The sequence below is a fragment of the Lissotriton vulgaris genome, chromosome 12 (assembly GCF_964263255.1).
Source record: "Lissotriton vulgaris chromosome 12, aLisVul1.2, whole genome shotgun sequence".
Classification (NCBI taxonomy): Eukaryota; Metazoa; Chordata; class Amphibia; order Caudata; family Salamandridae; genus Lissotriton; species Lissotriton vulgaris.
In genome coordinates, this window is record NC_141700.1 from 716,044,770 (window position 1) to 716,065,221 (window position 20,452).

The window sequence follows — 20,452 nt, forward strand, 5'->3', positions numbered from 1 at the left end:
ACTGTAAGAAGACTAAAAAGCACACCAAAAAAAAGGAAAAGAAAACCAATGCAATACAAAAAATTATGGCTAAACAATAATCGAAGAGATAACTGAACCAAAAATGAGGTCGCTAATCAGACACATACTTTCCATATGCTGTATCATAGGCTGCCAAATCTGAAACCCTAATTGCTTTTTCTTCAATGACTTAATTTTGTCTTAATGTAGAAATATCTAAGTAAAATATTTTTTTCGGTGCGCCCCGTACAGAGATCATTTATTGGAACACCTGTACTTGAGAACGTATAATTGAACAAACATGTTTCTGTCTTTCTCTACACACCCGGGCATCACGTTTTTGGCCCTGGACATTCGTGTAACAAATGAGTGTCTTCTGGGAGTAGTAGTCAACAGTAACTACAGTGAACCAATGCATCTGTAACAGATATTTTTAAAGTGGAAGTCAAGACCTGGATACACTGTTTGATCTATATAGAGCAAACTAGTAAACCTAGGTATATCATCCGTTAACACTAAAGAAATTATGCTACTGCATTTCAAAGCTACAAGTGTATCATTATGGCTTGGAGACATCCTTTAGAAAGGGTTTGCAGAATATACTGTATTGTTTCCATCATATTTTTTCTGGCAGTGAGATTAAGACCTGCCTTATTGTAGGAGCTCCACCTGATCAGATCCTAATAGCTTTCGAGAAATCATGGGAGGGATTAATAGTAACCTAACTTCCATGTCCGAGGTGAAGGACCTTACTTGTGGAGTCCCCCAGGGCTCTTCCCTTTCCCCCCTGCTATTCAATCTCTACATCCTCCCGCTGATTGCCAAACTTAGGGAGAAACCAGTGGTCATTTTCAATTATGCAGATGACATGCAACTCATCTTCAACATTGACTCCTCTCCATCCTCAATAGAAAACTTTCAGAGCACAATGTTGTTCATCAGCAGCTGGATGAAAGATAACAAGTTGAAACTCAAACCAGACAAGACTGAGCTGGTGCTCACTGGTCCCCAACATAACCCATGGAATCCCAGCTTCTGGCCGCTCACGCTGGGCGGAGCCCCCTGTCTGGCGAGCTCGGTCAAGAGTCTTGGAGTTACCATCAGTAATGATCTGTCCATGAAACACCAAATTAAATCAGTGATGTCGGCTTGCTTTTTCCACCTGCGCCGCATCAGGAAGATCAGCAGATGTCTTACCCATGATGCCCTGGTCCACATCGTACTGGGCTTAATAGTGTCCCACATTGATTATGCGAATTCCCTCTACATTGTGATCCCCCTCTACCAATCCCACCAACTCCAACTCGCCCAAAACCAGGCCGCCAGACTGATCTTTCGTCAACCTAAGTCCTGCTCTGTGAAACCACTACTGAAAAGCCTGCATTGGCTCCCAGTAGTCCAGCGCAGTCTCTTTAAAGTTGGCTGCACCACGTACCTAGCCCTCGCTAATCAAAGTCCCTCCTTCATAGGTGCTCTGCTCCATCGATATGCCCCCTCTCGAACGCTTCGGTCGGCTGGACTCAATCTTCTCTCCACCTGCACGTTCAAGCGCGAAAGGCTTGGGGGCCTCAGGTTTGCATCACAAGCCCCTCGCCTGTGGAACTAGTTTCCGCCCGACCTACGTCACATTACCTCCTATCTGGTGTTCAGGAGAGCCCTGAAGATGTGACTGTTTGCACAGGCCTTTGATTGAAATCCTCATGCTTTGCTGTTAGTCTCAGTTAGTTCAAAAGCGCCAAGAAACCTCTGGTGTACATGCGCTGTACAAATGCCTTTTTCATTCATTCAACTCTCTATCCTAAGAAGGAATCTAGGACCCAACCCTCGTGGTATGATCACAACTGCTCAATAGCTGCCTCCATATTACAAAAAGCCTTACGAGTAACACCGAGGGATGAGGGCTGTGTACGTTCACTGCGAGCAAGCTATGAGAGAGCCAGAGAGAAAAGAGTAAGATAATTAAATGCCAAGGTGTGGGAAAGTTTGAGATTGGCCCTCCTCAGAAAGGACTAGTATGAGTTCTGGAGAGTTTTGAAGGCCCCCAATTTAAAGCAAGGGGGGGGGCTCCGACCTTAGATTCACACATTGATGAAGAAGGCTGGGTATCCCACTTCTAGAATATATTTAAAAACCATGCTGTAAATAGGAACTCCGGTCCTTTTACAGAGGCTCAACGAGCACCAGATCTAATTTTCCTGGTAAAAAAAATCAATTTAGCTTTGGTCCAAGATGACCTTATTAAAGGCGCCTAGTCCCGATGGCGTCGAGGCTGACATCTTTCTGGAAACCAAAGCGTTCTGGACCCTGTTACTGACCAGTGTTTTTAATGTTGCATCTAAGATTGCCCCCCCACCCCCAGTTCTTGGAAGTAGTTGGTTATTGTCGCTATGTATAAGAAGGGTGACAGGGCATAACTAACACATTTAGACCTATCTCCTTAATTGATAGTACTGCAATATTACTGGGGAGGGTGCTTATAAACAGGATAGAGGACTGGGCTCAAGAGAAAAATATATTAGCCTCGCTGCAGTATGGTTTTAGAAAAGGAAAAGGCACAATTGATCAGTGTCTAAATCGGACCATATTTATTTCTAAATACACCTTAGCTAAGGATGGTCAACTGTATATGACCTTTATGGATTTATCATCCACCTTTGATTGTCTATCGCATAGTAAGTTATGGGCAGTAATGTAAGAAATGGGTGTGGATTCCTCTATTATTGCCCTTATAGGGCAGCTGTACATGAGAGCGACAGCATCTGCCCGGTATGGTAGGAGTGGAGAACAAAGAAGGGCGTTCAACATCGGGAGGGGAGTAAGATTGGGTTGTGTACTGGCTAGAGGAAATTCTGGGCCACTCCACAAAGGATATTTCCTATGAAGAATCATCCCCTTTACTGATACTTCTATATACGAATGATGCCCTGTTACTGGCCAGAACCGACAAGGCGCAACAGAAACTCATACAGGATTATTTGAGTTATATAGCTAGCCTAGACCTGCGTATAAATGTCTTAAAATATTTCGTTTTAATTGCCGGAGCTCGTCCAAAGAATTTATTTAATTTTCATATACAGGACCAGAAGCTGGAGATGGTTGATTAAGTCGCCTGTCTGGGAGTAACACCTCTAATGAGAAAGGTACTTTTAGAAAACATGATTAGAGCTTTGGCTGATCTTTCTACAAAACTAATACACATTTATTCACGAAAAATGCTGTCAAGTGCTACCTATGGGACAGTGGTTTTGGGTACGGAACACCCAGCTCTGCTCCAACTCGTTGAGGACGCCCTTTGTAAAAAATTGCTTATGCTTCCCCAAACTTGTGCAAAATATTTATCACACACAGAACTGGATGAGATTAGACTGGCCCCTCTCCGGCTATGGCTCTCTATTTGACAAGTCAATGCTTACAGCTTAACCAGGTGATCTTCAGGGATTGTTTAAAACTGGATTACATCAAAAGGATCCCGTGATTAAACTATGTTAAGAACAATATGTCTGACTTAGGCTCACCATCTATATGAGTTTCCACAGTGCCCCTCATTACCAAAGGCAAAACTAAAAAAGATCTTCTTGGAAAAAGCTGCAAACGATAGGTGGGAAAGAAACAAACATAAACAAACTATAATTGCATGTAGCCTTCTTCCCACAGCGAAAGTTATATTACATTCACTTCTCTTATTTGTAGGGAACACAATGCATAGATATATTTTAATCAGAATTAGGATGAACTATATTCCATTAATGCTCGGGTTCCCAGCTCACACTTATTCAGTGAACGATTTAGCTCCATGCCCATATAATGAAAATGAAATGAAAACGTTTTATTGTTTCAGTTAATTAAAACCATAACAATACATTTTATAAGATCATCTACTCATTTAAAATTTCCTTTTGTATGGATAAATTCTCTATTAGTTCATTCTAAAACATTCTGAGTCTAGTGCAAGCATTTGTTGTTTAAAAACAATTAAGCAATCCATGTAGTTTATAGTTCCAAGAGTTCTGATATTTATACGTTATTTAGTTCAAAAGAGCCCTCTCACTGCACTACCGCAGTTATGTTGTCCTTGTGTGGGCAGGGTGCCTGGTTGTGTTTTAACACTTCGGCGTGAGCCACAAGGAACTTTAATAATAAACAGTTCAAACGGGTATCTGTTGGGTTCAAAGTTGACATAATCGTCGATCTACACTTTCTTATGCCTCGTTCATTCATTGCCTTTTTTAGGAAGACTAAATGGGAGAGCACCTCAAACAATGCCATATATTCTCTATTCTCTATTTTTGAACACTCTATGGCCCCCAAAAATAATCTCTGTTAGTTCCCATGTTAAGAAATATTATTTCACTCAATATGAGCCTGCACTGCACTTTATACAACAGCTCCCAAATCCCTTTGTATGTTACTCTCTTGCTTCCTATTTGTGGGCAGTGGCTTGCAGAAGAATTGTAACTTTATAATTGCATGTTTAATGGATTCTTTTTTCTGACACTGATGAAGTTATGAATTTATGGACTTATTTTATATTGTTTAAGTTTCATATAGATGTTATTGGAATAATGGCTTTTGAACTTGTTTTATATCTGTGCTTTTTATGCGTTGAACTGATGCAAAATAAACTGACTGACTGAATGGGTAGACACTGAATTATTCCATCCCTCAGTACAAGTAATGCAAAATAAACTGACTGACTGAATGGGTAGACACTGAATTATTCCATCCCCCAGTACAAGTGATTTGTCGTAGAAGAGGCTAAGAATTGAATAGACAATGGCACCCATTTTTCTTCTACCTTAAATTATATTTTTTCGCTGAAGAAATAAGTGAACTTGAACCTGCATGTTGCCTTTCTCCATTCACCACCATCTCCCTATCTTTGCCTATTCTAGACCCATCCTCTCCATTTGATACCTCCTACTCTCTCCAGTCCCCTACTTTCCCACTTTCCTATAGTATTAACTTTCCAAGCAAATATCAAGGTTGGCCAAATACTACTTTTCCATTTTGCGAAAATCATTTCATTCACTAGGCTGCTGTGTTCCTTCCTCTCTAGATACCTCTCCCCCTGCTCTCCTGCCATACATAGCATTTTGAGGCAGCCTTATAGTTGTATGAAAACCTTTGCAAGCAACAACATAACATAACACATGTCTTTGGTGGTTGTCTCCGTGGGTGCTCATCCGTGAGCATGGGTGTCTGCGGTATGCCAGTCTGTTTGGATATGTGCACGTGTGCATCATCTTTGTGAAGGCTTGTTTTATGTAATCTCTCTCAATCAGTTTACTTGTCAGTATGGTGAAATGGGAATGGGGGGCATATTATCAAGGGATTTATCTCCGCTTTTTTGGCTTTAAAAGCCAAGAAAGCGGAGATAAAATTATCTCCCTATCAGCAACAGGGTGCTAACACGCAAAATCGCATGTTAGCACCCTTTTTCTCTACGCTTCCCCTTGCATCTCTAATGAGATGCAAAGGGGGCGTTCCGGAGAAAAATAATAGGGGAAATGTTGTTAAGCGACATTTCTCCTATTATCAAGGATTTCGCTAACCCTGTTAGTGATAAAAAAAGCAGTGCTAACCGCGGTTAGCACTGCTTTTTTTACACCTGGTATTTTCCTGACTTAGCCATGATATCCTATGGAAGGTGGATATCATGGCTAAGTTTGTGAGCCCCTATCATTAAGCTAACGCCAAACTTTGAGAGATTATCGTTGGTTTTTCAGTAATAATCTCTCAATTGGCAGTTAGCGTGAGGATTTTTATCACTTCTGAGATAAACCTTGCTAATAGCAAGTTATCTCTGCGATAATTTCCGGCGATGCTTAGCGTTAAAAAATTTGTTGCTAAGCATCGTTAGCGATAAATATCGCTTAACGTTGGTAATATGCCCCAGTCTCATTTCTGTTGGTGCGTTAGTTCCATCCAAATGAACCTACTCATTGCTCCTATGTCTCTGGCCGCCCCACTCGTTACAGGTCCCAAATAACATTTATTCAAGTGCACATTGCTGCATAGTTGCAAAAAAAGAAAGCACATTTTATGAGAATATCTCTAATCTGCAAATCCTATTTATTAAAGTATTTGACAATCAAAAGCAGATCAACATCAGTGTGCGTGCAGTTTCATACATAACATTGTTTGCTTAGTGATTGGTTGAAAGGGCGCGTGGTCTGCATTCAATTAGAGGCATCACTTTCTCTCAGCGAATCAGTGATGTCCAAGCTTTATTGAGGGACAACAGGGAAAACTCTGGTTTATTCATCTTTTCGGTTCTTCTATGATAGATGTTGAGACAATGTCAATTACAACTCTTTGTTAAATAAAATGCCTGGCTTTCTGTGAGTGCATCATCACGTTGCCTTGGTTCTTTCTCGACGTTTTCGACCTGTTGCAAAAACAATCTTTTTTTTCTTCATTGTTAGCGCATGTAACATTGGTGACCTTTGAACTTCTATTGAAGTGACCCCTGACCAATCTCCAGCTATGGTGCTTCCTGACTGGTCAGATTCTGGAATAGTGTGGGCGTGGCCTCAGAGAGATGCAACTTACTGGCTGGTATTTGGCTGTGGATGGGAGCCTGGAATGATCTTGTGGGTCTCTTAGTTGAAATGTGGGCCAAGTGAGATGCAATTGAGCGGCTAGTTATGTGGCTGTGGATTGAAGTGGTGGAACGTTCATGCTGACTGGCTAGTTACGGTTGGTTATATGGACACGCTGTTCTCAATCTTTTTGGGGTTCAGGTAGACGTACGGGGGAGTAATGGATTGGTTTCTGCTTTCAATCTCGGCTGATATCTGGCTCAGTCGCTCCTGGAAGGCTTTAATGCACCGTCTTGGTTCTTCCTCTGTGAAAAACTCATCCAGAGATGTACCTAAAGGTATCTTTGAAAAAATAAATGAATGAAAATATTAATGTCTCATAATTCAAGAGAGTAGATTGGGGCAAAAACAGACAATTTACAGAGGATTTTGTTTTCCCACAACAAGTCCACATTACCAGTCTTATTATGAAGCCCAAAATGGCAGGGGGAGCATTACACTATCATTTCAGCAAGGTGAGGTCCCTGAAGGCATGACTTGCAGGACACAATAGACAGAATCAGAACTCTCCTGCACCCTCACGAAGTCAGAGATTTGAAGCCCCAACAAGCGGAGGATTGAAGGCGATAAAAAGTGAGTAAAAGTGTTCACTTGCGTGATCTCCTTTGCTTTTGGCTCATAGATGATCCTTGCGCTATCACATTGTTTGAACCTGTTCCCACCTTTGTTTGAGTGGAGCAAATTAACCTTTAAAAATGTCTAAAAGGAGGTGGCAAGGAGGGTGTGTCGGGATCGGAGAAATTACATCCTTTCATTCGAGATGTGAACCCAGTCTAATTCCTGCAGGCCTCACCCATGAGCACTGAGTGTGGACAATGAGTGGATAGATAGAGGTGTGGTGCAGCGGCCAAAGACAAGAGGGAGCCCATATAAATCAGAGATAGCAAGATGTGCTACCATCACCACCAAAAGGGAGCGGTGTGACACAGTGGCCAGAGCGCCTGACTCCGGAGCGCAGGGCTCATGATTCAATCCCTGGCGCCGGGGGCAGCTCAGCATCATGTGACTCTGGGCAATAGCTCACTCAATCTTCCCGACAGCCCCCAGCATCTTGTACACCTTAAGGGGTGACATGTTTGTGCTTTACAAATAGGAATTATTATTATGTGCCATTGAAGGCCTAGACTCAGGTGAGAGCATTAATTGTGGGTTTCTAATGCGCTAGAATCGACTCCCGAAGGAGTATCTCTGTGCAGTAGACCGTTGGGGAACCCATCCTGGCTTTCCCTGTGAGATGGTCCCTACTGGGTATCTCCAAGGTGAAACCAGGCATCCCCGGTGTATGTGGGGGGCCGTTGTGGCGATGAGGCAAGCTAATGCCCAGAGTTGCCGAGTGTGATCCCTGGTTAGAGTAGGCACCGAGGTGAGAATTATCGAGTCCGCTGACCCTGGATCATGCATTTAAATTCAATGGGACGTGAAATCTTTTCAAATTTTACATCCAGAACTATTTAATTCCCAATTTTTTAGTCTTGTCAAGAAAGAAATTCTGACAAGCAGCAGGAAGATTATGTGAAGGGATTACACCAGTAATCCTGAGTCAAATTTCATCTGGCCCATTCTTTTGCTGGTCGTGAATTTGCCTGTAAAGTTTTGATGAAATCCCATAAACTTGTGAGTTGAGTTTGTGTGTATCTACCAGCTTTTGCAAATACACCTGCTGTGGATTGCCCTCAAACCACAACTCTCACTTGAATTACTCACATGGAAATGCTGCCTTGCTGGTGGACATGCTGCATGTTCCATTTACAAATGCTGATTTTACACATTCCTGATTCTGGTAAACAAGGATGGGAATTTACAACTTCAGTATTTGCACAATAAAATGAAAGTTAGTTGTTCACATACTATTGTGAATCTGGCCTTGATAAGCTAAAGAGTACAGTGAAGACTTTCCCCTCTCTCAACTGCTAATGCACAGGGCCTTGCCTACTCAGGCTTCTAAGCCTTTCGCTCAGCGGAAACTGCACTCACCCATTGCCATCTTTATTTACTGTGCTCACCATAATCCTTCGTCTTTTATCCTCATTCTTCTTGATTGCTGGGAACATTTGACACTGTGCATGACCCAGCTTTACTCTCCTCACTCACCAATTGTCCCCTTTATGCCTTTCCAGGTCACTCCTTCTCATTGGTCTGTACTAAGAGAGATCACCACCAATCCCACAACAGCTCTGGGTGTATCAAGATTTCTGCTAAACACACTACTATTGTCTCTATGCTCCAGCTCCCTTTGGAAATCTCTTTTAGCTTCTAAAATCACCAGTCTATTGTGTTACTGTACTGGTGATCATTTTGTTATTGTTTTCTGTCTGTTGGTGCTGTGCATTCTCTTCATTATAAAACAGCTTCTTTGTTCAAAACCCAATCTGGTTTATTTACAGCATCATATGGTATGTTATGTTAATGGGTTTTATAAAGCGCGCAGCTGCCCCAGCAAAGGGGCGTCCCGGCGCTGCAGCGTGAGGGTATTAGCTAAGCACCACAATTTACCACAATTTACCACAATCCACCTTATGTGTGACAGTTCTGGTAAAAATGTCATGCAGCTTATTCCTAAGGAAATATTGCACAAGGAGATTTCTACCAAATGTAGAGGGTCCAGGATTTACTCAGCCGGTCCAAGGGGCATATGTACAAGCCCAAAGCACCAAAATAATGTCACTTTTACGGATGTTGTGGTGGTAATAGGGGCTGCATCTTATGAACAAGGCAGCATTAAGCCACTTAACGTGGCTTAACGCTATCTTGTACATAAGGCTCCCTTTCATGCTAGTTCTAGCGTGAAAGGGGCGTGCAGTGGGTGTTGTGGTGAGCATTCCACCGCAACACCCATTGTATTTGGCGCGGACCCCTATGTACAAGAGTGGCGTACATAGGAGGCAGCACCAAAATTAAGACCAGGAAAAACCTCGTCTTAAGTTGGCGAAACGAGGAGAAATACATTATTTCTCCTCGTGTTGGCTTTTTCCATGTGTGCTGCCTCGTACAGCACATATTGAAAAAGCAAAATGCCATGTTTTTTTATGCACAGGAAGGTGTCCCTTCCTGTACATAAACAAACCTTTAAACAAAATGCAATTCTGTCCCTTTCATGTGTGCTGCATGAAGCAGCACACATGACAGTGAAAGAATGGCATTTTAGGATTGTTTATGTGCATGAAGGGACACCTTCCTACACATTAACAATCCTCTCCTGCAAGCAGACACCCCCTGCGCTGGCGCTAAGTTGCTGAACTTAGCGCCATCGCAGGGGGAAATGCAAGGCTGCACCACATTCTTGTAAATATTGTGCAGCCTTCCATTTCAGCAGTGGCGGAGCGTGTCGCCAAGCCAAGGAGGCAAACAACAAGCTACGCTGCTTCCTTGTACATATACCCCCAGGTTTTTATAGATCCGTTTGAAGACAGACTTGTCTGTGTGGGGATTCAATAATAAACAATGTTATACATTCTCATATTTTAGCCGGTTCTTCCTTGCAGATGCAGAAAGAGTAATTATTATTATTATTGCATTCTTATATAGCGCCCCCCGAAGGGATATCTCCGCGCTTGCCTTGGGAACCCATCCTGGTTTTTCCCTGTGCGATAGCCCCTACAGGGCATCCCCAAGGGGAAAGCCAGGCATCCCACCGCGGGGGGGGGGCGTTGTAGAGATTAAGCAAGCTTAATGCCCAGAGTTGCAGAGTGTGAACCCATGATTAGGTCAGGCACCGAAGCGAGAATTATCGAGTCCATGGACATTTGAGCTCAAGACCCTGCCGCGTCGGGAATTGAACCCTGGTCCCGGGTCTGACCTCTGCTTCAAGGTCTGCCTGCTCTAACCAGTGAGCCACACTTCCCCACAAGACTACCCTGCTGCAGCACAGCAGAATTCTGTAGGGTTCATCAACACTCAAGTATGTCCTCAGTCTAGGTTCAGGTTTGCTGGCCTTCCAGAGCTTTATCAGAGACTGTGGAGGGACGAGAGAATGGCTGATTTCTTGAAAACATTGTTTTAAAGCATTTTTCTCTATTTTCTGTTGTGTTCTGTGTGGGCAGATGCAGATAATTTGCTGCAAATGTTTGCCCTGCTTCTGTTTCTGTACTCGGTGCCCCTTCCCATATAATGAGAGAATAGAACACTTACCCGTTCACCAGGCTCGTCACTCAGGAGCTTGACACTTATCATGGAGAAGGCGGTAACGCCCACATTGGACAGGGTCTCTAGGATGCTCTTCTGCGTTGCTGTGCCTTTGGTCTTGGGGGGAGGTTGGCGCATTGTGGTGGGACTGTTTGGCAACCAGGAGAGAAAATCAAACTACAGTGGCCCAAGCCCGAAAGGAAAGAAAAAGCAACAGGTCAAAGTTGTAATTACTTTTATTATGTAGTTTTATGTATATTGCCAACAGACACAGGCTTGTCAGCGCTTTAAGAAAATCAATTGACTTGAGAAGATAACAGATACTACATCAAGAAATGTTACTGTTAGAAACAAGATACAAAGTGTACAAATATACAAGACCATCTGGGAATCCACTGGAGGGGGAAAACCCTTAGCACCCAAGGTGTTAAGACTGGAAAACCTCCTTTGTAAGGTACCAAGGGCCTCATTTATGAGAAATGACACATCGCTGCGTGAAAGCAGCGATGCGTCAATTCTCAGTGCGCCCTCCTTGCGACATTCCTGATGCGTCATATTTAATGTATGACGCATCATGTCGCAAGGAGTTACAGATACGTCAGTATTTCTGACGGATCTGTAAGCGCAAAAGTGACGCATTGCTGGAGTGTGTCACAAAAGTGACGCAACTCCAGCAATGCGACCTTTCACATGGGGCAAGCCCCATGTGAAAGGGCCTGCGTCAGTCTTACGCCTGCTGTGAGGTAGGCGCAAGATTTTGATGCAACGGCGTCCTAAAAGTGACGCAGTGAAATCTCATAGCTTTCACTGCGTCACTTCTACGACCCTTCCTTGCGTCAATACGCCCCCCTTGCATACATTATACCTGGTGCAGGTGTAATGTGGCGCAGAGGTTTACAAAGTGATGCATCTACTTAGATGCGTAACTTTGTAAATATGGCGCAACAAGGCGCATTTTTCATGCCACTGGTGCGTCACAAAAAGTGACGCACCGGCGGCGTAAAAGTGAAGCACAGCCTCATAAATGAGGCCCCAAGTTCTCATTCGAGATAAGGTTGGAGCAGGGTGCGTTTCAGCTAGGAAGTAGTATGTCAGCTAGACCAAGGTCACATCTAGAATGATAGGAAAGATGAGTGGCTCGCTTGAGGCATCTTATCTCTGCCGATATCACGCTATCTCTCATAGCAGGGTTTAGTTACTGGGGTTCAGTGGAAACATAATCCAGCCCTGTGTCCACCTTGTGTGAAGGCTGCACTGCTTGTCTCCTTTCAGATTTGGGCTCTGACAGTCCGAAGGTGCGTCAGGCTCCTTAGCGAAGATATGTAGTTACATGATAACCTCAAACTCCCACCCAGAGCAGTGCCTTCTGGTGGGAAACATCCTTTACAACGCAATTTTTACCATGCAGTGCCTTTACGACGCAACTTTTACAACGCAAACCATTACAACGCATTGCGCTGGGGGGCGCTCTAGGACAGGGAATAGGTTTAATTTACTGTCCAACACCTTCCCTACTATCCACGGGGACTGGAGTTGGAATAGTAAATTGAACTATTCACTATCCAGCGCCCCAAAGCACTATGCGTTGTAATGGTATGCATTGTCAAACCCACGTTGTAAAAGCATGCGATGTAAAAGCATGCGTTGTAATGTCGTACATCCCTTCTGGTAAGCATCTGGACCTCTTCATGTCATTTCTAAGGTCCCAAATTCACAATGTGACCACCTCACTGACAAATCTAGCCTTCAGGAAGCAGAGAACTGATACCCTGACTTTGTTTATCCTCACTCACACCTTAAGACGTTAAAAGTACAGATGGATTTTCTAGAGCCTTATGTTTCAGTGATTACCATTTGCAGTACTAGAAGCACATTTATAATTACCTGTCCACTGTTAACAGCAGCATGCTGAGCGGAACATGTGAAAATCACCACAGACAAATACTTGACCAGTTCGTCGCGGTTCTGTAGCGAAGATGGCACTCCTGAAAAAAACAACAATATCAGTAACATGTACGACCACTCACAACATGTTTCACTGTGTCAGAACCTGTTTTACATGGGCCATAGATAAGTATCCTTCAGAGGTGTCCCAGGGGAATAATGGTATGCTTGCAAGTGTGTGTTTGCAATGGTGTGCTTGTGGGTTATTTATTTCTGGCAACGTTTCTGAACACACATTTCTCACTAGGGTGCTACAGCCCAATTGCATTCTCGAAGCTGCTGGAAGTGTCTTCCTGAGTTCTAGTGCTCTGAAAAACGGTAGAACGTTATAGGTATGCTAGAGTTCTAAAATATAAATCTTCATGTTATTGCTATGTTTAAACTAACACAGTATACAGGAAAATTATCCTGAATGAGTTTAAATTCCAATGTTATAAAAGTTTAGTTTCTGAACCTTGGATGACACTTCAAGCACAAAAGTTTTTAAAAACTCAGGCTTTCACAATCAAGCTCAATGTCTTGTGGATTGGTGGTCAAGCCACAATCCTTCAGAAGAATGTAAATGGGAATGATGAACAACTGCTTTGCAACAAGCTCTGTCAATCATACCTGAGGATTTCCTCTCCAGGAAGCCTTCTTTGAAGATCTCCGATACCCATGCTTGAAGTTCTGGGTCGGTTTGGATGCTCTCATCACTCTTGTAGTAGTAGTCAACAATATCAGACACATAGCTGAAAGCAAGGGAAAATGGGATAGACTCAATTGATGAAAGGACAAATTAAAACACATCCATGCAAAGGAAAATTAATCTGTCCTCTCTCTACACGAAAAGTAATCATTGTTCATTTATCATTTATAGCTGGAAACTTTCCCTGGTCTATGCATGATAAGCTGCTCCAGTCCACGTCTCTTCTTTGACTTCTGGGACTTGTACTCATGGTTTTATAGTGGATTAAACAAGACTACAAGTTCCAGAATTGAAAATCTGGTCTAGAGCACTTGGTCACGCTTAGACCTGAGAAACCTGGCACAGCTAAACATTAATTTAGCATGGAGATGTAGGGTAGCTGTAGGTTGACTTGGGCTTGAGGCAAGATAGGCCATTATGTTTAATAACATGACCTGTCTCATAGGTCTGGGTAGTCAATGTATTCCTACCTCATACTCCTATGATTCTCCGGGAACGCTGCTTGCCCTTTGCCTTGTGGGGAACCTACCTGATACCAGTCCAGGAGGACGGCAACGCTCATGCTGCCACTGCTGACACAATCCATCGTCCGAGGCCCGGACTATGTTTCCCAGCATCCTTGGCACCTACTACCGGCATCATACCTAAGCGCCAGGAGGCGCTTAAAAACGCTTCGGTCATCCCGCAGCGCGGTACACTCCTGGAACGCTGCTTGCCCTTTGCCTTGTGGGGAACTTACCTGATACCAGTCCGGGAGGACTGCAACGCTCACGCTGCCACTGCTGACACAATCCATTGTCCAAGGCGCTGACTACGTTTCGCAGCATCCTTGGCTAAGGCTTACTACCGGCGTCATACCTAAGCGCCAGGAGGCGCTTAAAAAAGTTTTGGGCATCCCGCAGCGTGGGACGCGCGTGGGTGTGCCCAGGCCAAGCCCGGCCCAAAGGCCGGCTCATCCGCGCCTGTCGAAGCCAGGAGGAGGCAGGGCAGGGCAGGGCAGGGCCATTCCCCTTTCCCTAGTCATCCAGAGTTCCCAAGGACTTTGTCAGTGTTTTTTTTGATCTTTGACATTGATTGTTGACTTTTGTATTGAATTGCTAGCAACTTGTCATGAGTAAGGGCAACCGCAAGGGGGCAGGGGGGTCCAGGGGTCGTGGGAACACTCAACGCATTTCTCCTGCGGGCTGAGTCTGTTCTCATTCACGAAATCAAGCTCACCCAAAGGAGACTCTCTTTTGAACCCCGTCGAGTTTCCATCGCAGTCCGCCTAGTTGGTCCCCTGTTCATCCCAGATCCATCTATTGACTGTACAACGCAAGTAGATCCTATGTCCCCAACACCATTAGATAATGATTCACTGACCTTAGTCAAGGTTCCTAACTTGCCTATCCCCACCCCTTACCCTCCAGGACAGATCCGTACACGTCAGCAACGTATAGTCCAGGCAAAGGAAAGGGAGGGTGCCACTACTTCAAAGAAAAGAAAAGCGGGTGCTTTGCCCCTAGCTCCACACGAGGCCAGTAAAATGGCAAAAACTAGAGGGGTGGCCTGTGGAAACAAAAGCTGTTCCATTTCCATTTCCATTTTATTTCATTTGTATCGCGCATAAATCACCCGAAGGTCTCAGAGCGCTGGCAGGCAGAAAGGATCCTTATGACCAACTGATCCAGGTGGTCGTAGACACAAGCATCTCTAGCTCAACAGGCAATAGTGCACAGGCCCATCCACGTCAGGTGGTTAGTGATTTCGAAGACCGTATACTTGCGAAATTAGAAAAAAGAAGAAAAATTTGCAGCAATGCTTGAGCCTGTACTAACTACGTTGTCAGATATTGACTCAAGACTAAACAAAATTGAGCAACACCTTTTCCTCCAAATATCTAATATATGTAATGAGACCGCTATTGGCTCGAATGAACTTGGGTCGGTAATAGTGCACGCAACACAGACGACCCTTTCTGACGTTGGAGCTAGTACAAATATAGTAGCGCATGCTCCTCTTGTAAATTCCTCTACTTCGCATACCACAACAGTAAAGGCGGGCTCCAAGAGGGAGTTAACCGGGGGTAAAGCTAAAGGAATGACCCGGGGCGGTTTGCTTAGCCCTAAGGATTCCCTTAACTTACCACCCGAAGCCACGCCATACACTATTTTACTTACCAATGTGCCCCCTCTACAACCGGGTTCTGGGGAACACTGGCTATCACTCAGGATTGGAACAAGGCCCTACACTTACTAAACAATAGAACAGGCTGGGTAGCCATTTATTTCAGGAATTTAAAATGATTCGCAGAATTCCATGGATTGGGAAATCTCCAAACTCTAGCAGAAGTGATTGTGTGGTGCTGAACTTTGGGTCTCCCCTAATTGTGAAAACGATCCTAGATAGGGCAGGGGCAAAGTTTTTGAGCAGGGATTGTATTTGTATCTTACCGCTGGGGTTTTTCTATCAAAACACACCTACCCAAACAACCGGAAGGGGCTACTACAGGGACGTGTCTCACGCTCAGAGTCTTTATGACTACAATGTACCTGTTCATAACAGATTTGAGGTCATATCAAATCTGGAAGAAATAGACTGACTGAGTTGTTTACCTGCTCCTGTAAAGATTCTTTCACCAATGGCAGACTTGGGAGAGGGTGATCAAGTAACAGGCCCTACCCCAAGCAATGCTCCACCTTTGCACACTTTTAATGGTTCAACATCGGGCACAAACCTAGGCTCCCCTGGAAGTACTAGGGCATCTAACGGTGGCATGGACCTTTCAGAGAACTGCTTTGGAAAAGAGGTTGATTCCCATGTGCATAGGTGTGGCCTATTCCCCCAGTCAAGCAATAGTGATCCAAATAGTGACATTACCGGCCCAAAACTAGCTTCCTGGAATATCGCTGGGCTTGTAAGCACAACAGCTTCCACCGAATGGTCTACATTCATTGAGGAGCATGATATTGTCTTTTTTCAGGAGACATGGGCCATGGATCAGGTATTTCGCCCAGGATATCTAAAGTTTTCCAAAGCTGCCGAAGAGGGTCAGCGGGGCAGACCCAAAGGGGGCTTGATAACCTGGGTTAGGCAGTGTCATCAATATAAGCTCAAGGAGACCCATATCGACTGTAGGGACATTCCTATCATTTGGTTATATCAGGGAAGTCTTCCAGAAATGCTACTTATCAATGTTTATTCCAAGGGCTTGCAATGAGGCAAAGCCTCAAACACGGTAGCGCTTTTAGATGCCTTTTTAATTAATCAGAGAGGCCAGAATAATATATTAATAGCTGGCAATTTATTTTAATTGCACTTTCGAACCCCTGGATTTACAGGATATGAATATTAGTGTAGAAGAGGATGAGCAGTGGTCTATCCCTCTGCGGGATCTTCCCGTAATAAAGAAGTGGTCCAGTGCAGCACTTCAATTAAAAGTATTATGCCTAGAACATGGGGTGAGAGCAGCCAAAAGGCGTACTAGATCAGACTAACATGGGATGCCAACTTGTATTAGTGGGCAACGTTCTAGTCGTTTGGACTTTTTTATGCTCAGCAAGGAGAAATGGCCCAGCCTACTGGACATGGTGGTCTGTGATCGACCAGAAAGTGACCACAAACCCCTGCTACTCTCCCTACAATACCTGAATCCAAGTTACGGAGAAGGGTCGGCAGTATACTTAGACTTTGTAGAGGCCCAATTAACAAGCAATCTTAAATGGGCTGAAGTGGCCAACAAAGTAGAGCAAGTGAACCAATTGAGAGGGCTGGTAGCCAATGCCATAGACATCTTACAGGAAGATGCTGCACAGGAAGAAAACAGTAATAGAGCTGTTCAAGTCCACGAGCACTTTTTTACTGAACTTAAAAACTTTTTTATTATTATAAACAAAAAACTAATCAAACCCTCATGCCACAAGGCAGCTGTTTGGTATAATTTATCCTGCTGCACTGCATATAGAACCCTTGCAGAAGCAATCAGGACTAATGATAGGGTAACAATAAGTAAGAGCAGGTCTGCATATAAGGCAGCATAATCCCAGGCCAAAAGGGATTGGCATGAAGAACATTGGGCTGATCTTCTGAATGCTTGCTCTAGGAGAAATATGACGGCTTTCTGGCACATGGTGAAGTGGGGGAGTGGATCCCCTAACAAAGTACCCACGAATCATGTGGAGCCAGAACAGTGGGTTTCCCATTATAAAGGCCAATTTGCATGTTGATTAGAAGCTAGTGATATTTTTGTTATGCCGTCTGCCATCCCAATCTTACACATAACAAAGCAAGAAGTGGTAAATGCTCTACTCTTGGTCCCTAAAGGCAGAGCTCCTGGGCCCGATTGCATCCCTGCTGATCTGTTCCTCCAAGATACAGATATCTGGGCTTTATACATCCAGATCCTAGTAAATGCCATCGCCAGAGGAGCATCTATGCCCAGTACTTGGGCAGGAGCAGTAATACTTACCATCTTTAAAAAAGGGGATAGCTCTATACCGGGAAACTACAGGCCCATAAGCCGAATAGACTGCATCCAAAAGGTCACTGCGGTGCTTGGCAGAATCCAGGCTTGGCTGGGGGAATATGACATTCTTTCTGACCTCCAGGTGGGGTTCCAGCCAAGCACCAGTACAGTGGACCAGGTTTTGAGGTTCATGCTCATTTACTGGAGCACTGTAATCCTAGGGAAAGGTACCATCTATGCAGCCTTCGTGGACCTCAAGTCCGCATTTGACTTGGTCCAGCGCATCAAGATGTGGTGTACTCTCTTAAAGCTAGGCATGCTGTTGGATATTCTGGCATTTGCCGTTAAATTATACACTGACAATTATGCTCAGGTTAGTTGGGATGCGGGGGGCAGTACCACAGAAAAGTTTCCGGTTGAGAAGGGGTTGAGACAGGGGTGCGTTCTAGCCCCCACCCTTTTCTCAACATATATCAACGGGGTAGTGCAATAATTCGAGGATTTCCCTACAGACGCTCCATCTTTAGCAGGAATTAAGATCCCACTACTAATGTTTGCGGATGACACTCTTATTCTTTCGAAGACCAGACAGGGCCTCCAACGTGCCCTTACAAGATTTGAGGAATTCTGTATGGACTACGATCTTATTGTCAATGTTGATAAAACAAATGAATGAATGAAGGTGTTTTGGAACAAACAGATATCTTTTCCTACTTGGGTGTAACAATAGATAGCAAACTAAGTTAGAAGCCACAAATAGACTGCCTTGGAGTCAGGCATGCTCAACTTACGGGTGCTTTGCTTAAGTAGCATAGATTTTCATTTACAAAATCCATAGCCCCTACGCTTCAGCTCTACAATGCCAAAATTGGTGCCTCAATATTGCATGGGACAGAGGTATGGGGATATGCGAATTTGGATTCCTTAGTGGTGGCCCAGAACAAATTCCTAAGGTCCATAATCAGTCTCCTCCAGTCTACCCCATCAGTACCTCACTATCTGGATCTGGGGTGTCATTTAATTAGGGATGTGGCACACTATAGGCCAGTAGCTTATAGGAGGAGAATCTGGGTGACTCCTGAACTCACACACTATGCCCTGGCTCTCTTAGAAGTCAGGGATTTAGATGTAAACAGGAAAATTGTGTGGTTCAGGTGTGTCAGAAATATACTTCTGAGATGGGGTTGAGCCGTTTGTGGACCTCCCCAGCCGGAAGTATATTTCCATCTAAAATCGAGTTCAAAGCTGCTTACTGAGACATGGTAAATACGAAGTGTTTTGTGGCTTCCTCTAGCTCCATTCTGTCCAAAGCCTTTCTTGACTTCAAGCAGGAACCCAAATATGAGGGGTACTGGGACATAATTTCATCAACACGAGACAGGAAACTATTTCATCAGTTTAGGGTGGGAACATTACCTACTAATGCTTTCACTGCTAAATGGTGTAACTCAAATACCAGCAACTGCCCCTTCTGTCTGGACATGACTGAAACACTGGGTCATATCTTCTTTGCTTGTCCAGCATATTGTAAACCCAGATGGTTGAAACCCACATGTGCTAACCTGGGCACCAGGTCCAGCAGTGAGGCTCTTAGAATCCTCAAAACAACAGTGGATGGACCAGTTGTGGTTTCTACAGCAAAGTGCATAGGTTGGGTGTGGGTGATCCGATGGAATAAGAAAAGGCATAGGTAATTGTCTATCTTATGTCCGGTTCCCCTGCCTTCTGAAACTAGCATTACGCACTTTCTTGTACTGACATGACGCTTCCATCGTAAACTTAAAGTCCAAAGTAGATCCCCAATTTAGGCTGCCCAGCATGGATATGTTTTAAAGTTTTTTAACGTATTTATTGTTTTACAATGAATATACAGGGTGCTCGCTCTTAAACTGAATTAATTCACAATTGTTCTGTTTTAAAAACACGTTGGATTGTCCCACTCGACCTTTATGTATATGCTGTTTTAACTTTTGTAATTTTCACAAAATCAAAATAAAGTTTATGAACTTGAACTTGAACATACCCCTACTCTGGAATCAATGTTGTTGACTTGTACATCAGAATGGGAAGATCCCTTCCTTCTTGGTCCACACAACCTGCTTTCTCTCTGCTGGACCTGTCAGCCATTTTGCTGTTTTGTTTCACTATTTGCCTATCCGTTTTTGTTGGCCTTAGGACTCTGGGCAATTTACCACTGCCTACCAGTGCAAAGTGCATGTGCCTAGTCCCCTAAACATGGTTGTATTGGTGTATTCACAATTGGCATATTCGATTTACTTATAAGACCCTAATAAAGTGCACTGTATATGACAAGGGACTGAATGCGAGAAAAACAAGGACCCCCTGGGTATCAATACAGACTCCTAGGGCAGGGTAAACACCTATGTGGGTAAAAATCCTAGGACATCAGCAAAGTAAATGACCAATTATTCCAGAACCAGTAGTGTGAAGAAGGAACGAAAATGGACTGTATGCAAATATATATTTAATAAGTATAAATAAAAATCATATAGAAAAACAAGCTATATGATGGGGTAAAAGTATAGTTCATTAAAAACAGACACAAGTGTTATAAATCAGTATATATCCTATAAATCATACACTTTACAGAAAACAATACAATCACATAGGTTAATGGCATATAAAGTACTA

At 43.8% G+C, this 20,452-nt stretch overlaps 1 protein-coding gene across 1 annotated transcript in view; it reads right to left on the bottom strand.

Annotated features, from left to right (window-relative positions):
- Nucleotides 1-6,060: 6,060 nt before the first annotated feature.
- LOC147678099 (hydroperoxide isomerase ALOXE3-like) overlaps nucleotides 6,061-20,452 on the bottom strand; it is a 234,013-nt gene continuing 219,621 nt past the window's right edge. The window contains exons 11-14 of the mRNA XM_086945961.1: nucleotides 13,278-13,399; nucleotides 12,609-12,709; nucleotides 10,731-10,901; nucleotides 6,061-6,884 (exon numbers count right to left, since the gene is read on the bottom strand). Of these exons, the coding sequence (XP_086802087.1) occupies nucleotides 6,705-6,884; nucleotides 10,731-10,901; nucleotides 12,609-12,709; nucleotides 13,278-13,399 (574 nt within the window). The 3' untranslated portion in view covers nucleotides 6,061-6,704. The remainder of the gene's footprint in view (nucleotides 6,885-10,730; nucleotides 10,902-12,608; nucleotides 12,710-13,277; nucleotides 13,400-20,452) is intronic.